This window comes from Poecile atricapillus, chromosome 17 (genome assembly GCF_030490865.1).
Source record: "Poecile atricapillus isolate bPoeAtr1 chromosome 17, bPoeAtr1.hap1, whole genome shotgun sequence".
NCBI classification, from domain to species: Eukaryota; Metazoa; Chordata; class Aves; order Passeriformes; family Paridae; genus Poecile; species Poecile atricapillus.
Genome location: NC_081265.1, coordinates 8,190,157 through 8,209,265, shown reverse-complemented (window position 1 = coordinate 8,209,265; position 19,109 = coordinate 8,190,157). Strand labels below are relative to the sequence as shown.

General features: G+C 54.5%; 1 protein-coding gene across 10 annotated transcripts in view; it reads left to right on the top strand.

Moving 5' to 3' along the window:
* Nucleotides 1–19,109, top strand: part of SEPTIN9 (septin 9) — a 136,037-nt gene that overhangs the window by 73,261 nt on the left and 43,667 nt on the right. For 9 of the 10 annotated variants that reach the window (XM_058852465.1, XM_058852464.1, XM_058852459.1 and 6 more), the window contains one exon: nt 8,537–9,172. In XM_058852465.1, the coding sequence (XP_058708448.1) occupies nt 8,537–9,172 (636 nt within the window). Of the gene's footprint in view, nt 1–8,536; nt 9,173–18,687; nt 18,889–19,109 lie in introns of those variants that run through there. The other variant, XM_058852468.1, reaches the window with a different exon arrangement.

Sequence of the window (19,109 nt, the reverse complement as noted above, 5' to 3'; positions counted from 1 at the left end):
TTTACCCTGATTGCTTTTGTCAGGCTGCTGGATGGAACTCAGCCCTCGGGTCTCCTGGGGACACCTCCAGAGCGGTGGCCCACGGGCAGTGTCCATCCTTGGCTGGTTTGTGTGCCAGAGGAGAGATGCCGTGGGTGGTGTGACCCTGCATCCTCCCAGAGCTGCTGGCACCCCGACCAGGGCAGTTTGGGGTGGGCTGTTGGTGCCCAGGGGTAGGCACAGTCAGTGTCAGCCAGCCCTGTGGGCTGCAGGGCAGGGGACACGGTGACATCAGTCTGTGCCACTGTCCTGCTGGCAGTACAGGTGGCACTTTGGGAGCCAAGCATCACAAAAGTGTGCAGCCCCTTGCCAGGGTGAGGTGGGTGCTCTGCAGCCTCTCCCAGCCCTGGGGGTCGTGGCAGGGATTGGTGGTGAGGGCAGTGGCACTGGTCAGCTGCCCTGGTTTGGAGACAAGGAGTGTGCTGAGGACTGAGCTGGGGACTCAGGCTTTCTTTCATCTCGGCCACTGGAAGTGAAAATACAGGGAAATGTGAAAAGGATGGATTGTATTTTCTTCTTCAAAGCACGTTTCCCAGGGAGGAGGAAGGAGGAGGGCTCTGCTCTCTGGCAGCCCTCAGGACATTTGGACAACATCTCCCACTGCGGTGCTGGGTGTCCCCTCCAGGAGAGCCATCAGAGCTGGCAGCAGGGACAGCAGCAATCAGCAGGCAGTGCAGGCAGGAGTGGGCAGCACTGCAGGGCTGAATGGCCCCTGGGTCCCTCCTTTGCCCCCTTTACCAATTTACCAATAAAAAGCTTTTCTGTAGCTTTTTAACCAGCATGTTGCAACACCGCCCATCAAAGCATCTTCTCAAAGGGAGAATTCACTGATTAAATCAGGCAGTCCCTGCTGCCCAGGCTGGTCACCCCCCTGAGTCACTCCATGAGGCTGGGCTCTCCCTGTGTCACTCCATGAGGCTGGTCTCTCCCTGTGTCACTCTCCATGAGGCTGGTCTCTCCCTGTGTCACTCTCCATGAGGCTGGTCTCTCCCTGTGTCACTCTCCATGAGGCTGGTCTCTCCCTGTGTCACTCTCCATGAGGCTGGTCTCTCCCTGTGTCACTCTCCATGAGGCTGGTCTCTCCCTGTGTCACTCTCCATGAGGCTGGTCTCTCCCTGTGTCACTCTCCATGAGGCTGGTCACCCCTCTGAGTCAATCTCCATGAGGCTGGTCTCTCCCTGTGTCACTCTCCATGAGGCTGGTCTCTCCCTGTGTCACTCCATGAGGCTGGTCACCCCTCTGAGTCACTCTCCATGAGGCTGGTCTCTCCCTGTGTCACTCTCCATGAGACTGGTCTCTCCCTGTGTCACTCCATGAGGCTGGTCTCTCCCTGTGTCACTCCATGAGGCTGGTCTCTCCCTGTGTCACTCTCCATGAGGCTGGTCTCTCCCTGTGTCACTCTCCATGAGGCTGGTCTCCCCCTGAGCCACTCTCCATGAGGCTGGTCTCTCCCTGTGTCACTCTCCATGAGGCTGGTCTCTCCCTGTGTCACTCTCCATGTCCCTTGCATGGGCACTGGGATTCATGACACCTGGGGATGGCATCTGTGGCACCAGCACGGGGCAGGCTGGGCTCTGCCAGACCATCTGCATCGTGCTTTTGTCTCTGGGTAATCGTTCCGAGGCCTTTTAGAAATATTAGTGAACCAAACCAAATCTACAGCCCCGTGGGAGGCACAGAAATGATTTATTTCTCCTTCCTCCTCCCCCTGTGGAAGGAAACTGGAGCACAGAGTGGAGACAGGAGCTGGAGTGAGCCCGTGGCAGAGCCAGTAATGCAATCTGCTGGGCTGGATACCCTGTGTTTTATGTCATTTTCTGTACAAGTATGAAATGAATATAAGGGATGTAAAATATGCTGCTCTGATCTGGAAGCATTTTGCTGCGAGTTAATGGTTATATAAACCCAAGTGTAATAGAGAATCAAGCTAAAATCTTTTGAGAACTGCATTACAGGGACTGGAAAGCTGGGATTTTGTATTAATCTGAGTGTGGACTTTATTTTTTCTGTTCTCAGTCCCGACGTTGCTTTTGCACGTTGATTTCTGGGAAAGGATGGTTTGCTGCATCAGCCTCAGGCTGTTTAATACCTTGCTGTGAGTGAGAGAAATGCTGCCTTGAGTTAATTCAGAGCTCTGAATTTGCATTTATCCCCAAATTTCCACCAGAACTCACCTTTGGTACCGTTTACACCATCCAGGAAGGCCCTGCATAGACAGCACGTTGCCAGCATTTTCTTGTACATGTGATTCATGTCAGAGCAGGCAATCTACTGCAACTTCTCTTGGAGGCTGTGAAATCAGAGAGAGGATTTGGGCATAAACTGTTTATAACCTGACCCAGGATAGCATGGGAGTGAGGGTACAACAGCAGAGTGTCACTACATATATATCTATATATCTGTATCTATCTACCTATCTATCTATCTATCTACAGATACACAGATATATATATATATATATAGATATATATATATAGATATAGATATATAGGTATAGGTATAAATAAATATATATAGATAGATTTAGATAGATATATAGATATAGATCTATGTTTTTTATATATATGTATATATGTAGTGCAGCTAGGTGGGTTTTTTGGTAAAGGAAAGGTGTGAAGCCTCCTGGCACAAGCACAGGGAGGGGCTCCAGCAGCCCTTACCTCTTTCTTTTGTTGGATCACCTTTTTGGGAAAGGTGCTTTTAAATTTTCCTGCCTTGTTTTCTGTGGATGTGAGAGGGGATCTGAGTTTCTCGGGCTGTTTTGAAGCTGTGTGTGCTCACAAAATCCTGCCAGCTTGTGCAGCATCGCTTGCTGCCTGCGCCAGCAGGGATTTTCCATCTCAGACCTGTGATTTTGGCCCCACTGAGGGGCTCAGGGGAGCTGGGAGCACCTTGTTGGTGAGGATGGGGTAGAGATATCCTGCTCTGGCCCTGCAGCAGGGCTGCAGCTCCCTTCCCTTTCTGCTGTGGGACCTTCAGGTTTAACACACAGTGGATATACCCTCTAGGTACATGCAGAACACCCTACTTTTGCCCCCTTTAGTTCACTCCATCTCTGGTGGGGTGGTGGCAGCTCTTCAGTGCCATCACTCAGGGGAGGTTTGGGTAAGCCAGGCCCAGGTGGCCCCGTGGGCAAACGCTCTTTGCTCTCAGCCTGGGCCAGAAAAGCTCCACGAGCACCCTGCTGCCTGTCAGGGGGCTCTGGGAAGCTTTAAACGCTGTGTTGGGTTTCCAAGGGTTCCTTGAAAGATGAGAGCTGCAGCCTCCCCCCTTTCCTGCCCGGGAACAGGAGGTGACCATCTGGTAGCAGTTTAGAGCGAGCCCTGGCTCTCAAACGCTGCCATTGTGTGGTGGGAAATAACGGGGCGCCGGCTGCCCCGGCCCCAAAGGGCTCTTTCGTGTCCAAAAACCCGAGGAGAGCTCTCTGTGCTTAAGCAAGCAAGCAAATGTAACCCCAGGGTTACGGAGACCACGCCAGGGGCACCGGGGTTTAATGGGAAGCATTTGGGCGCTGCGGCCGCGACAGGGCTGGAGGCTCCGGCTGGGAAGCAGGTCCCGGAGGAGCCAGCATCCCTTGCTGTTTATTTTGGTCTCCTCCCGAGCTCTGTGCATAGATGTTTCCTTGTATAAAGCCTCCCCTGGCCTGCTGGCGGGATATTGTGTTTAAAAAGGGAAGAGAGGAGGAGCAGATGTTGCAGCTGTTCCCTGGCTGACCCCCCCGGGGTGCCCGGAGCCAGGCTGGCAGCGTGCTCCAGAGCTTCCAGCTGGGAGATGTGCAGTCCTTGTGCAGGAACCAGATCCCTTGGTGGCATCTGAGCAGCCCTGGGACTCCCGAGGAGGGACTCTGCTTCAGCCAGAGCTGTGCGTGTGCGAGTCCCCAGTGCCACTCACTTGTGACATCTCTGGAAGACTCTTGGCTGTTGCATGAGCTGCTGGGATTTGAACCAGACCTCTGCCCTCTCTCCCCAGGTTAGAGGATTTCTAAAGAGCAGCTTTAACTGATGGTTAAAGTATGGCTAAAGATGGTTAAAGATGGTGTGTGACCTGCTGGTGCCTGGCTGGGGGTGACCAGGAGGACACAGTGGCCTCACTGTGCAGCCACCCCCAGCACTGCTGAATGAAATAGAAAGAGAAATCGATGTTTTCTCCTTTTCAGCCCCTGTGCCTGCTTTTGGGGAGCATTTGAGCAGGATGAAGGCCAACAGTTCTCACCCCCAAGCTCCTGTCTGGCCTGGAGCACGTTTGGGTTTTCAGGAGGGCAGGTCCTTGTGCACAGCCCGTGCCTTCCTCATCCAACAAGAGGATTAGCAGTGCTATTTGTGAAGCCAGCCCTGCAGAGCTGGGTGGTGCTGAGCTAAACACTGTGACCTTGAGAGGTTTGCAAAGGTCTGGTCCCCAAAGGGACGTTGCAGTGAGCGGTTCCTGACCCTGACATGATGGTGGTGGTCTCTTGCATCCGATGGGAAGCGCTTGGAAATCTCATTTTAGGGGATTTTGGGCTTTCCCTGCCCAAAAGCTGCTGCCTTCAGCAGTGGTGGATTGAGCCAGAGATGTGTGGATGGGTCTGGAAGTGGATGAGAGAAGCACATGCCAAAGGCAGCACAGGCTCAGCCCCACGTGCACCTCCAGAGGAGGAGAAGGAAGGGTGGTGCTCAACTCCTGCAGCACCTTCCCTGCCCAGCTGCCTCCAGCACCAGCCAGGCAATGGCATGGGCTGGGGGAGCCCTGCTCGTGCCCAAAACCCCCTGCAAAGTACAACAGGGGGGACACTTGTGCAGCCCTGCTCAGGGCAGGGACACCTTGCTCAGGCTGTCAGGGGTGTGACAGGGACCTGGAGCCCTTGGGGACATGGAGAAACAGCCACAGGTGGCCATGTGGGACCCTGGCCTGGCAGAGGGGTGTGGGGCCCTACAGCCCTGCCCTGCCTGCAGCTCCTGTTTTTGTGAGGAATACGGACACTTCCCTGCAGGAAGCTGGGAGGAGGGTCATCTGCAGCAGAGGCTGTTTACTTTCCTTTCCTGGCTCTGGGCAGGACACACTATTTATAAGTTTTTTTCTCTTTTTTTGAGAGCTGTTGTGCTTCCTGAGGTCCTTCTCTCTTCTCATGCGAGGAGGAGAGAGGCAGTGCTGAGCAGGGAGCTCGGTCCCTCTGAGGGCCACCACTGCTGAAGGTGACATTCCTGAGGATCGTGTTCATGGCAGGGGGGCTCTGTCTCAGAGGTGGAAACACAAACCCTTGTGGTCACAGTCCTTCTCCTTTCTCATGCCTGGCATGTCTGACCTTCTCCAGGGCATGCTGAATTCAGGGCAGTGGCCAAATGTGCCAGCAGGACAAGCTGGTCACCAAAATCCCATGAAACCATGAGATGGACACCCCATCCTGCAGAGCTGTGGGTGAGGAAGCTCCTGGGTTGTCCCCAGGCGAGTCAGTGCCCCTGCTGGGGAGGGAATGCCACTGGGACCTGGGGCTCCTCATGATATTGATGTCAGAAACTGTGCTGAGCCATTTCTGCCCCTCTTTGGGGTGAAGGTTCCTCACCCAGCCCCCTCAGTTCATGGTTCTGCAGCTCTGCCTCGGGCTTTTTGAACCCCTTCGTGTCTGGGCTTTGACCTTTTTCTCTTTTCTGCAACAGGGCTCAGGAGGACCTGGAAAAAAGCTCATTTTGGGTGTTGTAATTCAGTCCAGCCCTTCGATAAGGACAGGGGCTGGCTGTGCTCCAGAAAGACCACATGGGTGGCATTGGGCAGGTTTACCCTGGGCTTGGGGCACTCTCTGGGGTTTAAAGTCAAAAGAAAGGGGCCATGTAGGTCAGCACTGCAGTGGAGTTACCCACCATTTCTTTAGGAAGTGGCAGCAGGGCTCAGAGGAGTGGAGATGATGGATGTGGCTCATGTGAGGAGCCCTTGGAGGTCAGCAGGGCTGTTTGTATCCAGAGCTCTTTAGCAGGTCAGAAAGAAATCCCCAAACCACTTGGCACTGAGGGGTCTCCAGGGCAATGTCCATTAAGGAAAGATTCTTGTCAGCATTTCCTTCACTGCTGGGCTCCTTGAGAGCATTTACCCTGTTCCTCAAGACGTCTCTCAGGAGGTTATGGGGCTGCTTGTTGAAGGGAAGAGGTGGAGACTGAGCTGGCTGGAGGAGTGACCGGCGGGTTTGAAGAGCCTGACGTGGACAGAACTGTGATTCCATCCCTCAGGGAGCTGCCAGGGCCGTGTCCTCTGCTGCTCTTGCCCACCCAGCTTTGCTCAAGGCCAGGCAGGGCTCCCCATCGGGTTGTCCCTTCCGCTCTCTTTGTTTCCAGCAAAATGCAAGCTGGGCTTGGCTGGAGCATTGTTTTAAATGTGGGGGTTTGGGGAAAAAAGCCCAGCTGAAATGTTAGTTTCTGGATAAAGTGTGTGATGGAGAAGGGAAACTGTAGAAAACCTGTGCTGGAGGGTCAAGGATGGAGACCTGAGAGTTCCAGCACATTGAAACATTTTCCACTGATGCTTTCCACTGTGGGGCTTTTTTTGGATTAATTATTCTGGGGATGCTGAGAGCTGTGACTTGGACACAGAGCTGCAGGGCAGGGAGTGCTGCAGGGAGCATCCCACCCCTGTGAGCAGGTGATGGCATGGCTGCGAGAGCTCTACAGAGGTCAGAAAACAGATAAATCTGAGAAAAAGCATTCTCAGTTTTCTTTATTGCCTTCCTCCCTTCTTCTACCAATGTCTGAATATTTCTGAGACGCAAGACAGACCATTTTGCCATGAGGTGCCCTTTGAGGACCCTTTCTGGGTTTACAGAGGGGGTGAGTGTTGTGCTTTGGTGCTTTCCTCTCTCCATGGCCACAGAGCGGCCCTGGTGCTGTCCCCATCAGGCTGACACTGGGGTTGGAGCTCTCTGTGTATCCCTCCCTGCCCATGCCAGCCGGGACCCCACCCTTGGGAGCCCATCCCAGACTCCTGTTGCTTCCCAGCAGTTCTCATGCTGGGGTCTGACCCACAGCTGGGGGACATGGGCGTGTGTCCATTCCTGTCTGTCTGTCCCTGAGCGCAGAGTCACTTTGCCAGGTCACTAATACAGAACATCCTGGGGAGGCTCCTGCTCTCAGGCTCCTCAGTGCCCATCCAGGCTGGTTTTACAGCCTGGGGTTCATAGTGAGGAGTTTTGGGGCATTCCCCCCAAAAGGGAAAGCAGGGCCAAGTCTGTATCCTCACATTTTAACCCCTGGCAGTGTCCCCAGTGCGCCCCAGCTCCAGGGCCCTGCTTTCCTCTCCATCTCCTCTGGGTTCCCTGTGCTGCTGCCAGGGGATGTCAGCGTGGCTGTCCCAGCCCCTGCTGCCAGGACAGAGGTGACATCTGCTGGTGTCAGCGGTGTTGGAGCGGAGCTGCCACGCGGCTGGGTCCCCTCCTGTCCCACCGGCTGGAGCCAGCAGTGACCGATGGCTCCTGTCCAGCAAACGGATGTGTCCGAGGGATGGAGGGACGATGTCCCCACGTCCCCAGGCCCTGCCCTGGGCGGTCACAGCAGCCCTGGAACACGGATGCTTCCATGGTGGCTCCTCTCCAGCTCCACCCCAGGGAGGGGAGGACCTCCCAGGAGGAGGCAAGGCTGGGCTCCAGTCTCTCCCTGGACGGCCCGTGGGATCTCAAGCCCAGGTTTCTAAAGGCTAAATCTCACTGCTCCTGTTCTGTTGATGTGAAGGATGTGTGGACTCATTGCTGATGCTTGTGCTGGCTGTTAGCAGTGTGGCTGTCAGCACACCAGCTCAGCCTTGCCTCCTCTGGGATCCCAAGGCTGCGCCTTACCCTGCCCTGCCCCTGTGCCTGCCTGGGGGTGCTGCAGGGATCATGGGATTTACAGGGATCCTGTGGCTTTTCGATGGAATCCAGCAGTGATTCCCTTTCTGTGGAGTTCAGCCTTTTGTTTTTACCGGGCTGGGTCCTGTAAGGAGCAGAGATCCATTGTCCCTTTCCTGGTATCGAGGTCTCAAGTCCATGTGCTCAAAACACTTCAGTCTTTGGTTCATGTGGTCTCTAGGTTTGTTTTTAAGGATAGAGCTTCTGTGGCTGCCACCTTTGGTTTTTTTGCTGCATTTATATTGATTTGGTGCTCTCTTGGGATTGTTTTCCTGTTTCCAGCTTGGACTTTGCTGGCAGTGCTCAGCAAAATCTGTTCATCCTTTGGATGTGAGAGGGAGAGCAAGGTGTTGGAAGATCTCTGTCTTCCCCCAAATGCAGTGCCCTGCTCCCCTCTGAGTGTGGGACGGAGGGCAGTGTGGGGATGATTTCTGTTCTAGGGCTGAATTTCCTGGCCCTGATTTGTTTCATTACTCTGTTTTTAATGTGTCTGAAGAGGCAGGGCCTTTAATCCCCAGCTGCTTAAATGGTTTACAAATCCTGGGGTGAAGGAGCAGAAATGGAGTTATGAGCCTTGTGCAGTGTCTGTAAGCATCTCTGGAGACACTCAGGTGGATGGTCACTAAATCCTGAACCACTTTTCATGTTTTTCAGCTCTGAAAAGATCCTTTGAGGTCGAGGAGGTAGATCAGTCTTCAAATTCCTCCACCCCACAAAGACGGGCCCCGAACACCCTCCTCAGGTCCACCGTGTCCAGCTCCACGCAGAAGTTTCAGGAACTCGGCGCCCGGAATTCGGAGCCGTCCGCCCGCCATGCGGAGCCCACAGTCCAAAGGTCCCCCAAGCCCCCTCTGAGGAGAGTGGAGCTCTCTGGACCCAAACTGCCCGAGCCGGTGTCCAGAAGAACAGAAATCTCCATTGACATCTCATCCAAGCAGGTGGAGAACTCCAGCTCGGGCTTGTCGCGGTTCGGCCTCAAGCGAGCAGATGTGGGGCACAAACCCCCCGAGCCCGCGGCCAGGAGGACTGAGATCACGCTGGGCAAGCCCCAGGAGCCGGGGCTGCGGCGGGCGGAGGCGCCGGCCTCCAAGATCCCCGAGCTGCCGCAGCGCAGAGCCGAGCCCGCCAACGCCGCCGCGCCCGACGCCGCGCCCCGGCGCCTGGACATCCAGGTGGCCAAAGCTGCGGAGGCCACGCGGCCAGTGGAGAGCTCCGAGCCCGCCCAGCCCCAGCAGGCAGAGCCCAAAGCGCAGCCCCTGCCCGTGGAGAGCCCGCCCAAGAGGGAAGAAGGTGAGTGCAGGCCTGGCTGAGGCTCGGGCTGGTCACTGCCTCGGTGTCCCACGGGAGATGCCGAGTGCTGCCTGCTGCTCTCGGCTCCCGTGGTGACGCCTCTGGAGGCTGCTCTGAGCTCTGTGCTCACGTGTGTCCACACGCAGAGCTGATACCCTTGGGCTTATCCTGCCTGAAGGAGCTGTCGGGTTCAATCAGAAATTCTCTCCGGTCTAGAAGGAAAGAAAAGGAAATGCCAAAAGCCTGGGTGCTGGGAAATGACAGTTCTGCCAGCTCAGGCCCTGCCTGCACACCCACAGACCCTGGCAGGGCTCCGAGGTGCAGGAGAGGTGCTGGCTCTGGAAGTGGTGTTGGGATATTGTTGTTTGGTGGTGTTGTTTATGGTTCTGGGGCAGGAACCGCCTCTTCATTAGCAGAAGTCAGGGATTTTTGACCTTGGAGACAAAGTCTAATAACATCATGGACCAGAGCCACTATTAAACTGGAGACCTGGCTTATATTAGCCCTATCTTGTTTTCAATTAGTTCCATATTAAAGCCAGCTTCCCTCCCTTACCAGCTGTCATTTATTCCCCATAATGTTTCAGAGATTTTCCTTTCAGACCTGTTAATTACTTTTCCATTCTCCATCCCCCATGAGCTCTCTCCTGTGAGGGATCCAGTGGTCGGATGGGGCACCCCCTCCCTCCCCACCCTGTGCCTCTCCCTGGGGGCTGTGGGATGGGGTGGGGTGGCTGAGCCAGGACCTGGGAGGTCCATGCCTGGCCCTGGAGCTGGAGCAGGGGTTCCATCCCCTCTCCTGGGTGCAGCCCTGTGGTCAGGCCCTGCAGAGAGGCCGGGCTGTGGTGTGTGCTGGTGTGAAACCAAGGCAGGAGGCAGCAGGGAAGCTGATATCAAAAAGTGGTTTTTTCTTAATGTGCCTGCTGTAGGTGTGGCTTTTCTCAGCTGGGCCATCTCCAGCTGGGCACAGCCGAGCTCTGAGCCCCAGCCCCAAGGGTGGGGTTTGTGTGAGCCCCCTGTCACCCCCAGCTGCTGTGTGTGGTGCCCAGGAGACCCATCCTGCCCTGTGGGTGGGTGCTCAGCCTGGTCCTGCTGGGTCTGGGCTGCTCTGAGGGTCCCCAGCTCTGAAGCCCACGGCTGGTTGGGCACTTTAAGAGCAGAGGGCTGGCTGAGCTGCTGAATCCTGCAGCTGCCCAGGGAGGGGAGAGGGGGGACAGCTGCTGGGATGAGTGTTACCCCTGAGCCCAGCTGTCTGAGTCTGCCCTGCAGCACGAGCCAGCCTGGGTCTGGTACAAAAGGGGCTTTCAGTCCAAATGTCTCCAAGAACCATCACAGAATGGTTTGGCTTGGAAGGGACCCTAAAGATCATCTAGGTCCAACCCCACTGCCACAAAGAGCCAGAAGACAAAGCTGGAGGGATTGTGAGGGCTCTGTCTCGTTTTCCCTGGGTGTCAGCACAAGGCTACAGCCCAGGGTCACTGCCAGAGCACATGTCCCCATCCTGATCCTCCACTGCCATGATCTGAGGTTGCCCTGGTCACACAGGACCCCATTTTGGGACGCTCCTCCCCTTGGTCCACAACACTCACCCTAAGGTGATGCTGGGCAGATGTGTGGCCTCTCTCCTCGTTGCTGGTGCAAGAGCACAGAGAGATCTGGGTGGGCTGCACAGGGACCCTCACCAGGATGGGTGCAGGCACACTGCCCGTGCTCACCAGCTCCACTGCAGCTTGGGCCCCACCACAACCCCCAAAGGAGGACGCTGCCTCTCTGGTGTCTGCAGCAGAGACAACGTGTGGCAGCTCCTGCTCTGGGCTCTGGGTCACCAGGAGGTGCTCCTGGAGCACTGGACACCCCTGGATCCCGTTGCTGGTGGCTCTGCAGCACAAACAGCTGAGCAGGGATGCAGGCAGCTGCCTCCAGCTGCCCTCACTCCTGTGCTGGGACTTGCCTTCCCCAGCTGTCAGGCTCAGCTGCCTTGGCCTGCTGCTGAAGGCATGCAGGAGAGCGTGTTGTGCAGGAAGGGGCCGGTCAGAGGAGAATAACAGTCACAGGGAGCTTGGCAGCTCAGAACAAACCACAGAGGAAAGGAGTAATTTCAGTGCTGAACTTCATTAGGGTAGCTGGGCCCGCTCCAGAGCTGGGCTTCCCGAGGTGTGAGGAGAGCAGGAGGTGTTTAATGGGGAAAATAAGAAATTAAGAAATATTCCTCCCCATCAGTGTTCTCCCTGTCTGAGTCTTTGGGCTCTCTTACACTCCCTGGGGAGCATCTGCTTTGTTTGTGCTGCTATAACATTGAACTGGGCCATTAGTGACAGAGAGATGGGACAGAGGCACCTGTCCCTGTGGGATGTGCCACTGCAAAGGTGGACTTTGTGTCCCCAAAATCTCCAGTGGAGATTTTGTGTGGCTGGTGCTCCCCAGCTGGGACAAGGAGATGTGGTGGGATGACCAGGTGGTGTGGATTGCCAGAGCAATGTGTGAGCTGGGCTGTGCAGTGGGTGCAGGCAAGGGAAGGACATGCAGAGGGCAGAAAGAGGCACAAACAATTAAAAATAGCCATAAAAACAAGGTGAAGGGAAGGGCTGTTTCTGAACCCGCAGCCTTGGGCACTGTGGGAGGCTGTCCTTGCTGTGCAGGACTCACCAAATGTGAATTATCCAAATGTGAGTGGGTGGGGGTGACCTCTCCCGGGCTGTGGGCACTCCCAGGCCCGGGGCACTGGGCTGGGATGGAGCTGGCAGAGGAGGATGTTCCTGCCCTGTGCTGGCAGGACAGCTCTCAGCAGGGCTGTGGTGCCAGTGTGGCAGGAGCTGGTTCATCCCTGTGAGGAGAGGATCAGGGAACTTCATCCAGAGAGACCCACCTGCCCTTTGCAATGGAGGGATCTGGTGGGATCCTCGGGAGCTGGATGAGGGACAGGAGAATCCTCAAATCTGTCATGGGTGATCCTGCCACAGCATCCCATTCCACTGTGCTTCTCATCCCTGGCACTGTGCTTGTGTGGTTGAACATCTTGGCCTTCTCTTGTTCCTTGCAAAGTCTGGTGGTTGGGCTTGGGGAGCGGGGAAGGCATTGCTGGCCCCAGAAAAGTGAATGTTTTCCATTTTGGTTTAATAGTCTGTTTCTACTTCCCCCAGTCCGTCGATGGCTCGGTGCTGGGTGAAGGCTCAGTTCTGGGATCTCAGGTGATGGACTGGAAGCACTCCAAGATGAAAAGTGAAAGCTGGATCATTCTGATGCTCCTGTTTGTCTCCTCACAGCTGCTGTGGTTGTCCTGGCGCTGGGGACAGCACTCAGCCAGCGATGCAGGCTCTGTCCCACCACTGCTCCTGCCCTGGGGGCCTTCATGGCAAGGATCCTCTGGAGTTTCTTTAGATAAATCAAGGCAGATATCATGAAAAATGGGAACATTCACCTAAAACAGGGATGTGACCTTCCTCTGTGGCCCAACCTGGGTCTATGCAAAACAGTCTGAACATCTCTGAGCTTTCAGCTTCGTTGGAGTTTTTGTCCCATGGCCACTTTGGGACAGCCATACGGGGTGCCAGGTGCACCCTAAAACTCAGCAGGGTCCCTCCATCTATTCTGCTGCACAACAAGCAGGGCAACACCAGGAGAGCAAAGCAATTCAACTGTTTTCACTCTTTTTTCCAGCTAGAACCCTTATGGAAAGACTTCTCTTTAGAGCTCCCATAGAGCTCGGTTAACATTTAAACAATAAAAAAAAATACTTAAAAATAGAAAGAAGGAAACATTGAGATCCACTGAAATCCCTGTGAAAGCCAAGACCTGTTGCTGTGTGCTGGGAAGTCGTGGTGGGGGATGCAGCCCGGGGCCCTCCCACAAGTTTCAAGCCCCAATCCTGCCATGGGGATGGAGAAGTGAAGCCACACAAGCCTTGGGGTGACTTTTCTCCTGTCCTGTGCTGCACAGGCGTGGGGCTGCAGGGGTTATAGGGATTTGGACAAACACAGCGAGGCTCCCTGGGATGGAGAACCCAGGGCTGAGGGGAGATGCAGTGAGTCACCCTTTCCAGCTCTCTAACAGTACAAAGAGATTAAAGCTGTAGGGAAATGTTTCCTCCAAAACCAGCTGACAGATTCGGGCTAGGTTATGGGCAGTCTTTTTTTGTTCTTGTTATTATTTTTAATGGGAAAATTCCTACAGCCCAGGAATGGAGAGGCTGAGTGGGAAACGCTGAGTCTCGGTTTGTGAACCGTGTGAACGCAGGTGCCAAAAATGAGATAATCTGGAAAAATCTAGACCTGCAGTGCCTGTGAGTTGGAAGGAAGAGCAGGAGCATGTGTGGGGGAGAGGAATGTGTCCCATCACAGAGACACTGCCTGATCCAGGAGATCCAGGACACCGTGTGCATGGGGAGGGCACTGCCTGCTCCCCCTCCCTGTGTGTGCCCCTCGCTCTGTTCTGGGCTGTGTTCTGGGCTGTGTTTTGGGCCGTGTTTTGGGCTGTATTTTGGCTGTGTTTTGGGCTGTATTTTGGCTGTGTTTTGGTTGTGTTTTGGACTGTTTTGGGCTGTGTTTTGGGCTGTGTTTGGGCTGTGTTTTGGGCTCTGTTTTGGGCTGTTTTGGGCTGTGCTTTGGGCTGTGTTTTGGGTTGTGTTTTGGGCTGTGCTTTGGCTGTGTTTTGGGCTGTGCTTTGCTTGTGTTTTGGTTGTGTTTTGGGCTGTATTTTGGCTGTGTTTTGGGCTGTTTTGGGGTGTAATGTGGGCACTGGGTGACATGGCTGTGGTGGTGCTGCACGTCTCTGTGTCCCAGGAATGTCCCCAGGCTCGGTGGGTTGTGTTCATCTCTGCTCACACTGGCACACACGTGTGCCCCTTTGCCTGGGGGTTGTTGTGTGGGTGCTGTCCCACGTGGAAGCTCCAGCTGGGCAGGATACACCCCAGGAGATGTCCACTGCAGCCAGCCAGACCCAGGAGGGTTTGTTTGCCTTGCTGGAAGTCCCTGAGGGCCCATAGGAAAAGCAGCGACCTCCCCAGTGCAGCTTCATTATGCAAAGGGATAGTTTCCCACAGGAAACACCACGGTTCCCACTTCCTTTCTCTGCCACACATCATGTCTGGGACCAGGAGAGGGCAAAGCTGGGGATGCTGCATCCAACATCAGAGGGACCTGGAGCTGCTGGAGAGAGCCCAGAGGAGGCCATGGAGATGCTCCAAGGGCTGGAGCCCCTCTGCTCTGGAGCCAGGCTGGGAGAGGTGGGGGTGCTCACCTGGAGAAAAGGCTCCAGGGAGAGCTCAGAGCCCCTTGCAGGGCCTGAAGGGGCTCCAGGAGAGCTGGAGAGGGACTGGGGACAAGGGATGGAGGGACAGGACAAGGAGAATGGATTGCCACTGCCATTAAATGGGATATTGGGATTAAATTCTTCCCTGTGACGATGTTGAGATCCTGGCACAGGGTGCCCAGAGCAGCTGTGGCTGCCCTTGGATCCCTGGAAGTGTCCAAGGCCAGGCTGGATGAGGCTTGGAGCAGCCTGGGATGGTGGAAGGTGTTCCTGCCATGGCAGGGGTGACACTGGGTGGTCTCTAAGGTCCCTTCCTACCCAAACCAGTCTGTGATTCCATGCTGAGCTGCAGAGTGACCCTGGCCTTAATGACCTGGCAGCCTCTTCCATGGCTGGGTTGGGTCTGTGGGCGAGGCTGTGTGTCCATGCCATCTCCTCACCTCCTGAACCTTGCAGGAGGGATCCAGGGGTGAACCTGTGTCTGTAGAGGTCAGAGCCTCCTGTTCCAGGCAGAAGGTGACCGACTGCAGGGTCCCCTGGCTGGGGCTCGAGGGTGAGAGCCCTGAGCACCCTCAGGAACCTTTGACTCTGCTCTGTGGTGGAAACTGGGGCAGCCCCTGCACGGAGGTGCCTTTGCTGGCTGAGAAAGGGGTGAGAGCTCCCGCCTGCCGTGGGCTTTGTGTTCATCCAAGAGGTGCTGAAAGGCAGAGGGAGACGCAGCCCTGGCTGAGGGGAGCGTGTAGGGACCAGACCCAAGAGTTTCTCTGTTTATCCCGTGGTATTTGCATGTCTGCAGCCCGTGGCAGTCGTGCTGGGGGAGCATGCTCCCCACCCTTCAGCTCCTTTGGATCCTCCAGCTTTCTCACATTTAGGCTAATCATCCTACAGGCTGATAAGGCAAATAAAATCCGTTATCTCGGCCAAGATAAAACAAAGAGTTTGCTTTGATCTCCTGCAGCAAGGCCTGGCCGCTGGTTTTGTGACTTCTCTGCTGTCTGCTGGGGGAGGGAAGCGATGGCAATGGTGATGAACCTTCTGTAATTAAGGAATTGCTCTCTTTTAAGCTATTTCTAGACTGCTGTCCCTGCCTGAGATGTTTCTGTTGGCCAGTGGTTGAAGGGACACCATAGGCTGGGTGCAGTGCCAACTCCATAAACTCTGGCAGAGGACTGAGTTGAGATTATAGAGAGATAACTTTGTTTTGAGAAGATCAAACGTTGTTGTGAGCAAAAAAAGATAAGTTGACAGCAAGGCAGTTGTGTTCCTTACACTCCTCCAGCAAACAAACAGACACAGAGACACTTCTACATTGTCCAAAATGCCGTGGTGAAGCTGAAGTGAAGGTGGCTATAAATGGAAAAAGCAGCTGGTCTTGGATTGCAGCCTGTGCTCAGACTGCTTTGGGCCCAGTTTTTCTTACATCTGTTCGAGGTTTTAAAGGAGGGATGTGAGGAGAGAGCTGCTTTCCTTTGGGTTGGTTAAATTTGGGTCACTCATTTCATTGATCTTCTGAACTGGTCTCTGCACAGGAGTCCCCAGGGTTTCTGTAGGGTCACATGAATCAATACTTCACCCTCTTGAATAATTTTGGTTTATCTTGGCACGAAGGTAACGCCGGGAGACAAAGCTGGACCCAAGGGCCTGGTCCAAAATATTTTGCAAACAACAAAACTTTGCAGATGTTTATGCATTTATGGAAAGCAAATAATTTTAACAAACCATCTAAGGTTGCTGTGCCAGCCCAGGAGTGACAGCGTGGGCATTTGGGCTTGCTGGGTTTGTATCAGGTGCAGTTTGTTCTGTGTGGAAGCTGTAGGCTGGTTTTTGCATGGCAAAGGCCATTTGTCCAACGGGAATGAAGGATGGCTGAAATGAAATATTTTTCTACACCTTGAAGTTCAGAGGTTGATGATGCTCTGTCAAATATGAGCATAACCTTGGATTTATGTTTAGCTTTTCAACCCTTGAGATGTCCAGGGTTTGTCTGAGTCAGGTGCTCTTTCCCAGGTATTCTCCTCTATTATTCCCAGAGTCAGAGATGGAGGTGAAAAGGGATTTGCAGCAGCACAGAACTGGGTAGGGCATTAATCCCTCGTTCTCATGAGTGCTTGAGAGCCTCCCCAGCCAGCCTGGTCCCCTTGGGTCAGGTTGTTCTGTTGCTGTGGATGATCATTTGCCGAAGTGTGTGTGTTAAGCTTTTCTTTGATGCTTATCCATAGTACTTTAACTTTTTATGGTGGCTCTGCCTTCCCCCCTTTTCTCCTCCGTGCTGCACATGGAGTGGGACAGGCATTCCTTCCCTCTTCCAAAGAAAAGCTTGTGGAGATCTCAGAATAAGAAGATTAGATGGGAATCCAAAAGGATGTGGAGAGAGCAGTGATAAAGTTAATGATATGGAAGCTCCTGAAAGGAGCTTTCTCAGGCACAGCTGTGTGGTAACTCACAGGTCTTGAATTTTAGGGCATTGCTTTCAACTCCAGCTCAAATGCACCTGGGGCGTGTTTTGTGTGGGCTGGGTAGATCTGGAGGGACATCACAGGAACTGCCCTACCCAGCTGGGGCTGGAGCCCCTGCCTGTGTTTGCTTCCCCTGTGTGTTATGACTCTGGATGGGGAATTTTGCTCTCTTTGCCTGGCATTTGCTCTGATCTGGGAGCTTGTGCTGTTCCCTGCTGATGCACCGAGGAGCTGGTATGCCCTGGACCCTCCTCTGAAGCTCTGGCACGTGGAGGCACAGGATGAGTTCCTGGTTTCAGTCTCTGAAGGTACAAATGTGCAGGCTCGTGCTCCATCCCATGTGAGATACATCAGGGCACTCACTGACAACTCCTCCCCATCTGCAGTGAAAATTATGGACCAAGAGCCAGAAAAACACTGAGGAGATGGCAAAAGTTTGTATGGCACGAGAGCCTGGTCAGGACCCTGCCTTTGCTGTCCACTCCTTTGTTGTCTTGGAGGAATCCCTCTGCCCACTCCAGCTTCTCCTTTTGTAACAGGGAGCTGGTGGATGTTGCAAGATGCCAGGTTCAGTCCTTGCATTGGGCTCTTTCTTCTTCCAGGTTCAGCTGGGGATTAGGAATTAGCTGGTCCTGCTTGCAGAGCTGCTGTGGGATTGTGCAGGGTGGGAGAAGCCACTTCCCAGCTCACTGGAGTGGCTCTACAGAGGGAGGTCCTGAGCTGTCCAGGAGGAAAAGGATCTATCCTTTTCTAAGGTGTTTTCTGCATCCAAACCTTGCCAGTCTGCCTTGCTCACTCCTAAATTTGAAAAACCCATAGTTAGAAGAGAAAATAAGGATTTGGAAGGCAGACTTTGGATGTGTGGGGAGCAGATGTGGGATGGACTGTGCCTCCTGATTGATGAGTGTTGGAGGCTGCTGGCACTGAGGGAGGAGCAGGAGTGTTTGGATGCTCTTTGCCTCATGTCCTCTTCCCCTGCTTCCATCTGGTGCAGGCTGGATGGAGAATGGAGATTACCTTGGAATTGTCCAGATATGTCCTGGGAAAAAAAGAGTAGATCTGAGCAGCTTTTCTGATAAAACATAATTGTTTGGACAAACTCTGGCTGAACTTGCTTCCTCCTGCATCCCAGCATGCAGATAAACGGGGTGGAAGTGGGAGGCCAAGTTCACTGCTGGAGCCCTCCCCGGGGTCACACCGCCCCCGAGACCCCCTGTCCACCCCTTTTGGTGGCCTTGGAGAAGATGAGAGGATGCAGTTGAGTGCTGAGGATGATGGCCTGGCTTTGGGCAGTTCAGTGCTCTGAGATGTGATGGGAACCTTGATAAGGCAGCACATGAGGGGTGTGGGTGGTCCTGGGAGGCAGCAGTGAACCCGTCACGGTCCGAGGCTGGACCGAGGCTGTGTGCTGCTCTGTGGGATGCAGGAGGTGAATTTGCTCCAGCCCTGTTCTCTCCAGGCCTGGCAGTGCTGGGTGTAGGGTGGCTGGGCAGATCTGTGCCCCTGAGGGTCTCCTGTTTGACCTGGCAGCGGTAGGGCAGTCAGGATTTGGGTGGGATGTGGCCACTGCTGAGGTGTTGCTGTGCCCTGTGTGGCTCCTGCCGAGGTCTCCAGGAACTGCTTTGTGGAGTCAGATGAAATCTGAGATGCTGCCATAACACTGATGTTCCTCCCACCATTCCTCAGGGAAACAGTCCTCCTTGCCCTACTTTGTGTAGTAAATAAAAGTTTATTTACAGCCCAGGAGTGCACGCCCCGAGGTTGGGAGGTGAAGGGTTCCTGCAGGGCCCTGGAGCAGCTCTGGGGTTTCCTTTCTGCTTCGTGGCTTTGGTTCCTGGATAGAAAAGTCTTGGGAAGGAGCAGCCCTGCGAGTGGGAGCTCAGGGGAAGCAGAGCCCTTCCTTGGGACATGGCTTTGCTTCCCCGTGTCCCTGCGTGTCACCTGGAGAAGAACTGAGAGGAGATAACGAGTGCTCACGGTGAGAGGGCTGGAGCAGCAGGGACAGCAGCAGGAGGTGAGCTGCCATCCCTCTGTCCCCATCCTTGCCTCAGGGTGCTGTGGGGACGTGGGCTCTGCTGGCCTGGGGGGTCTGGGGGGTTTCCAGCTCTGCCCTGGCACTGCCCAGAATTCTTCTGCAGAGCTTCAGGGAATGAGCATTTGTCTTCTGCTCCACTTGGAGAAGCGGGAAGGGTCTCTTTGGGGTTATTTCAGCTCATGTGTGGGACAGATTATTTA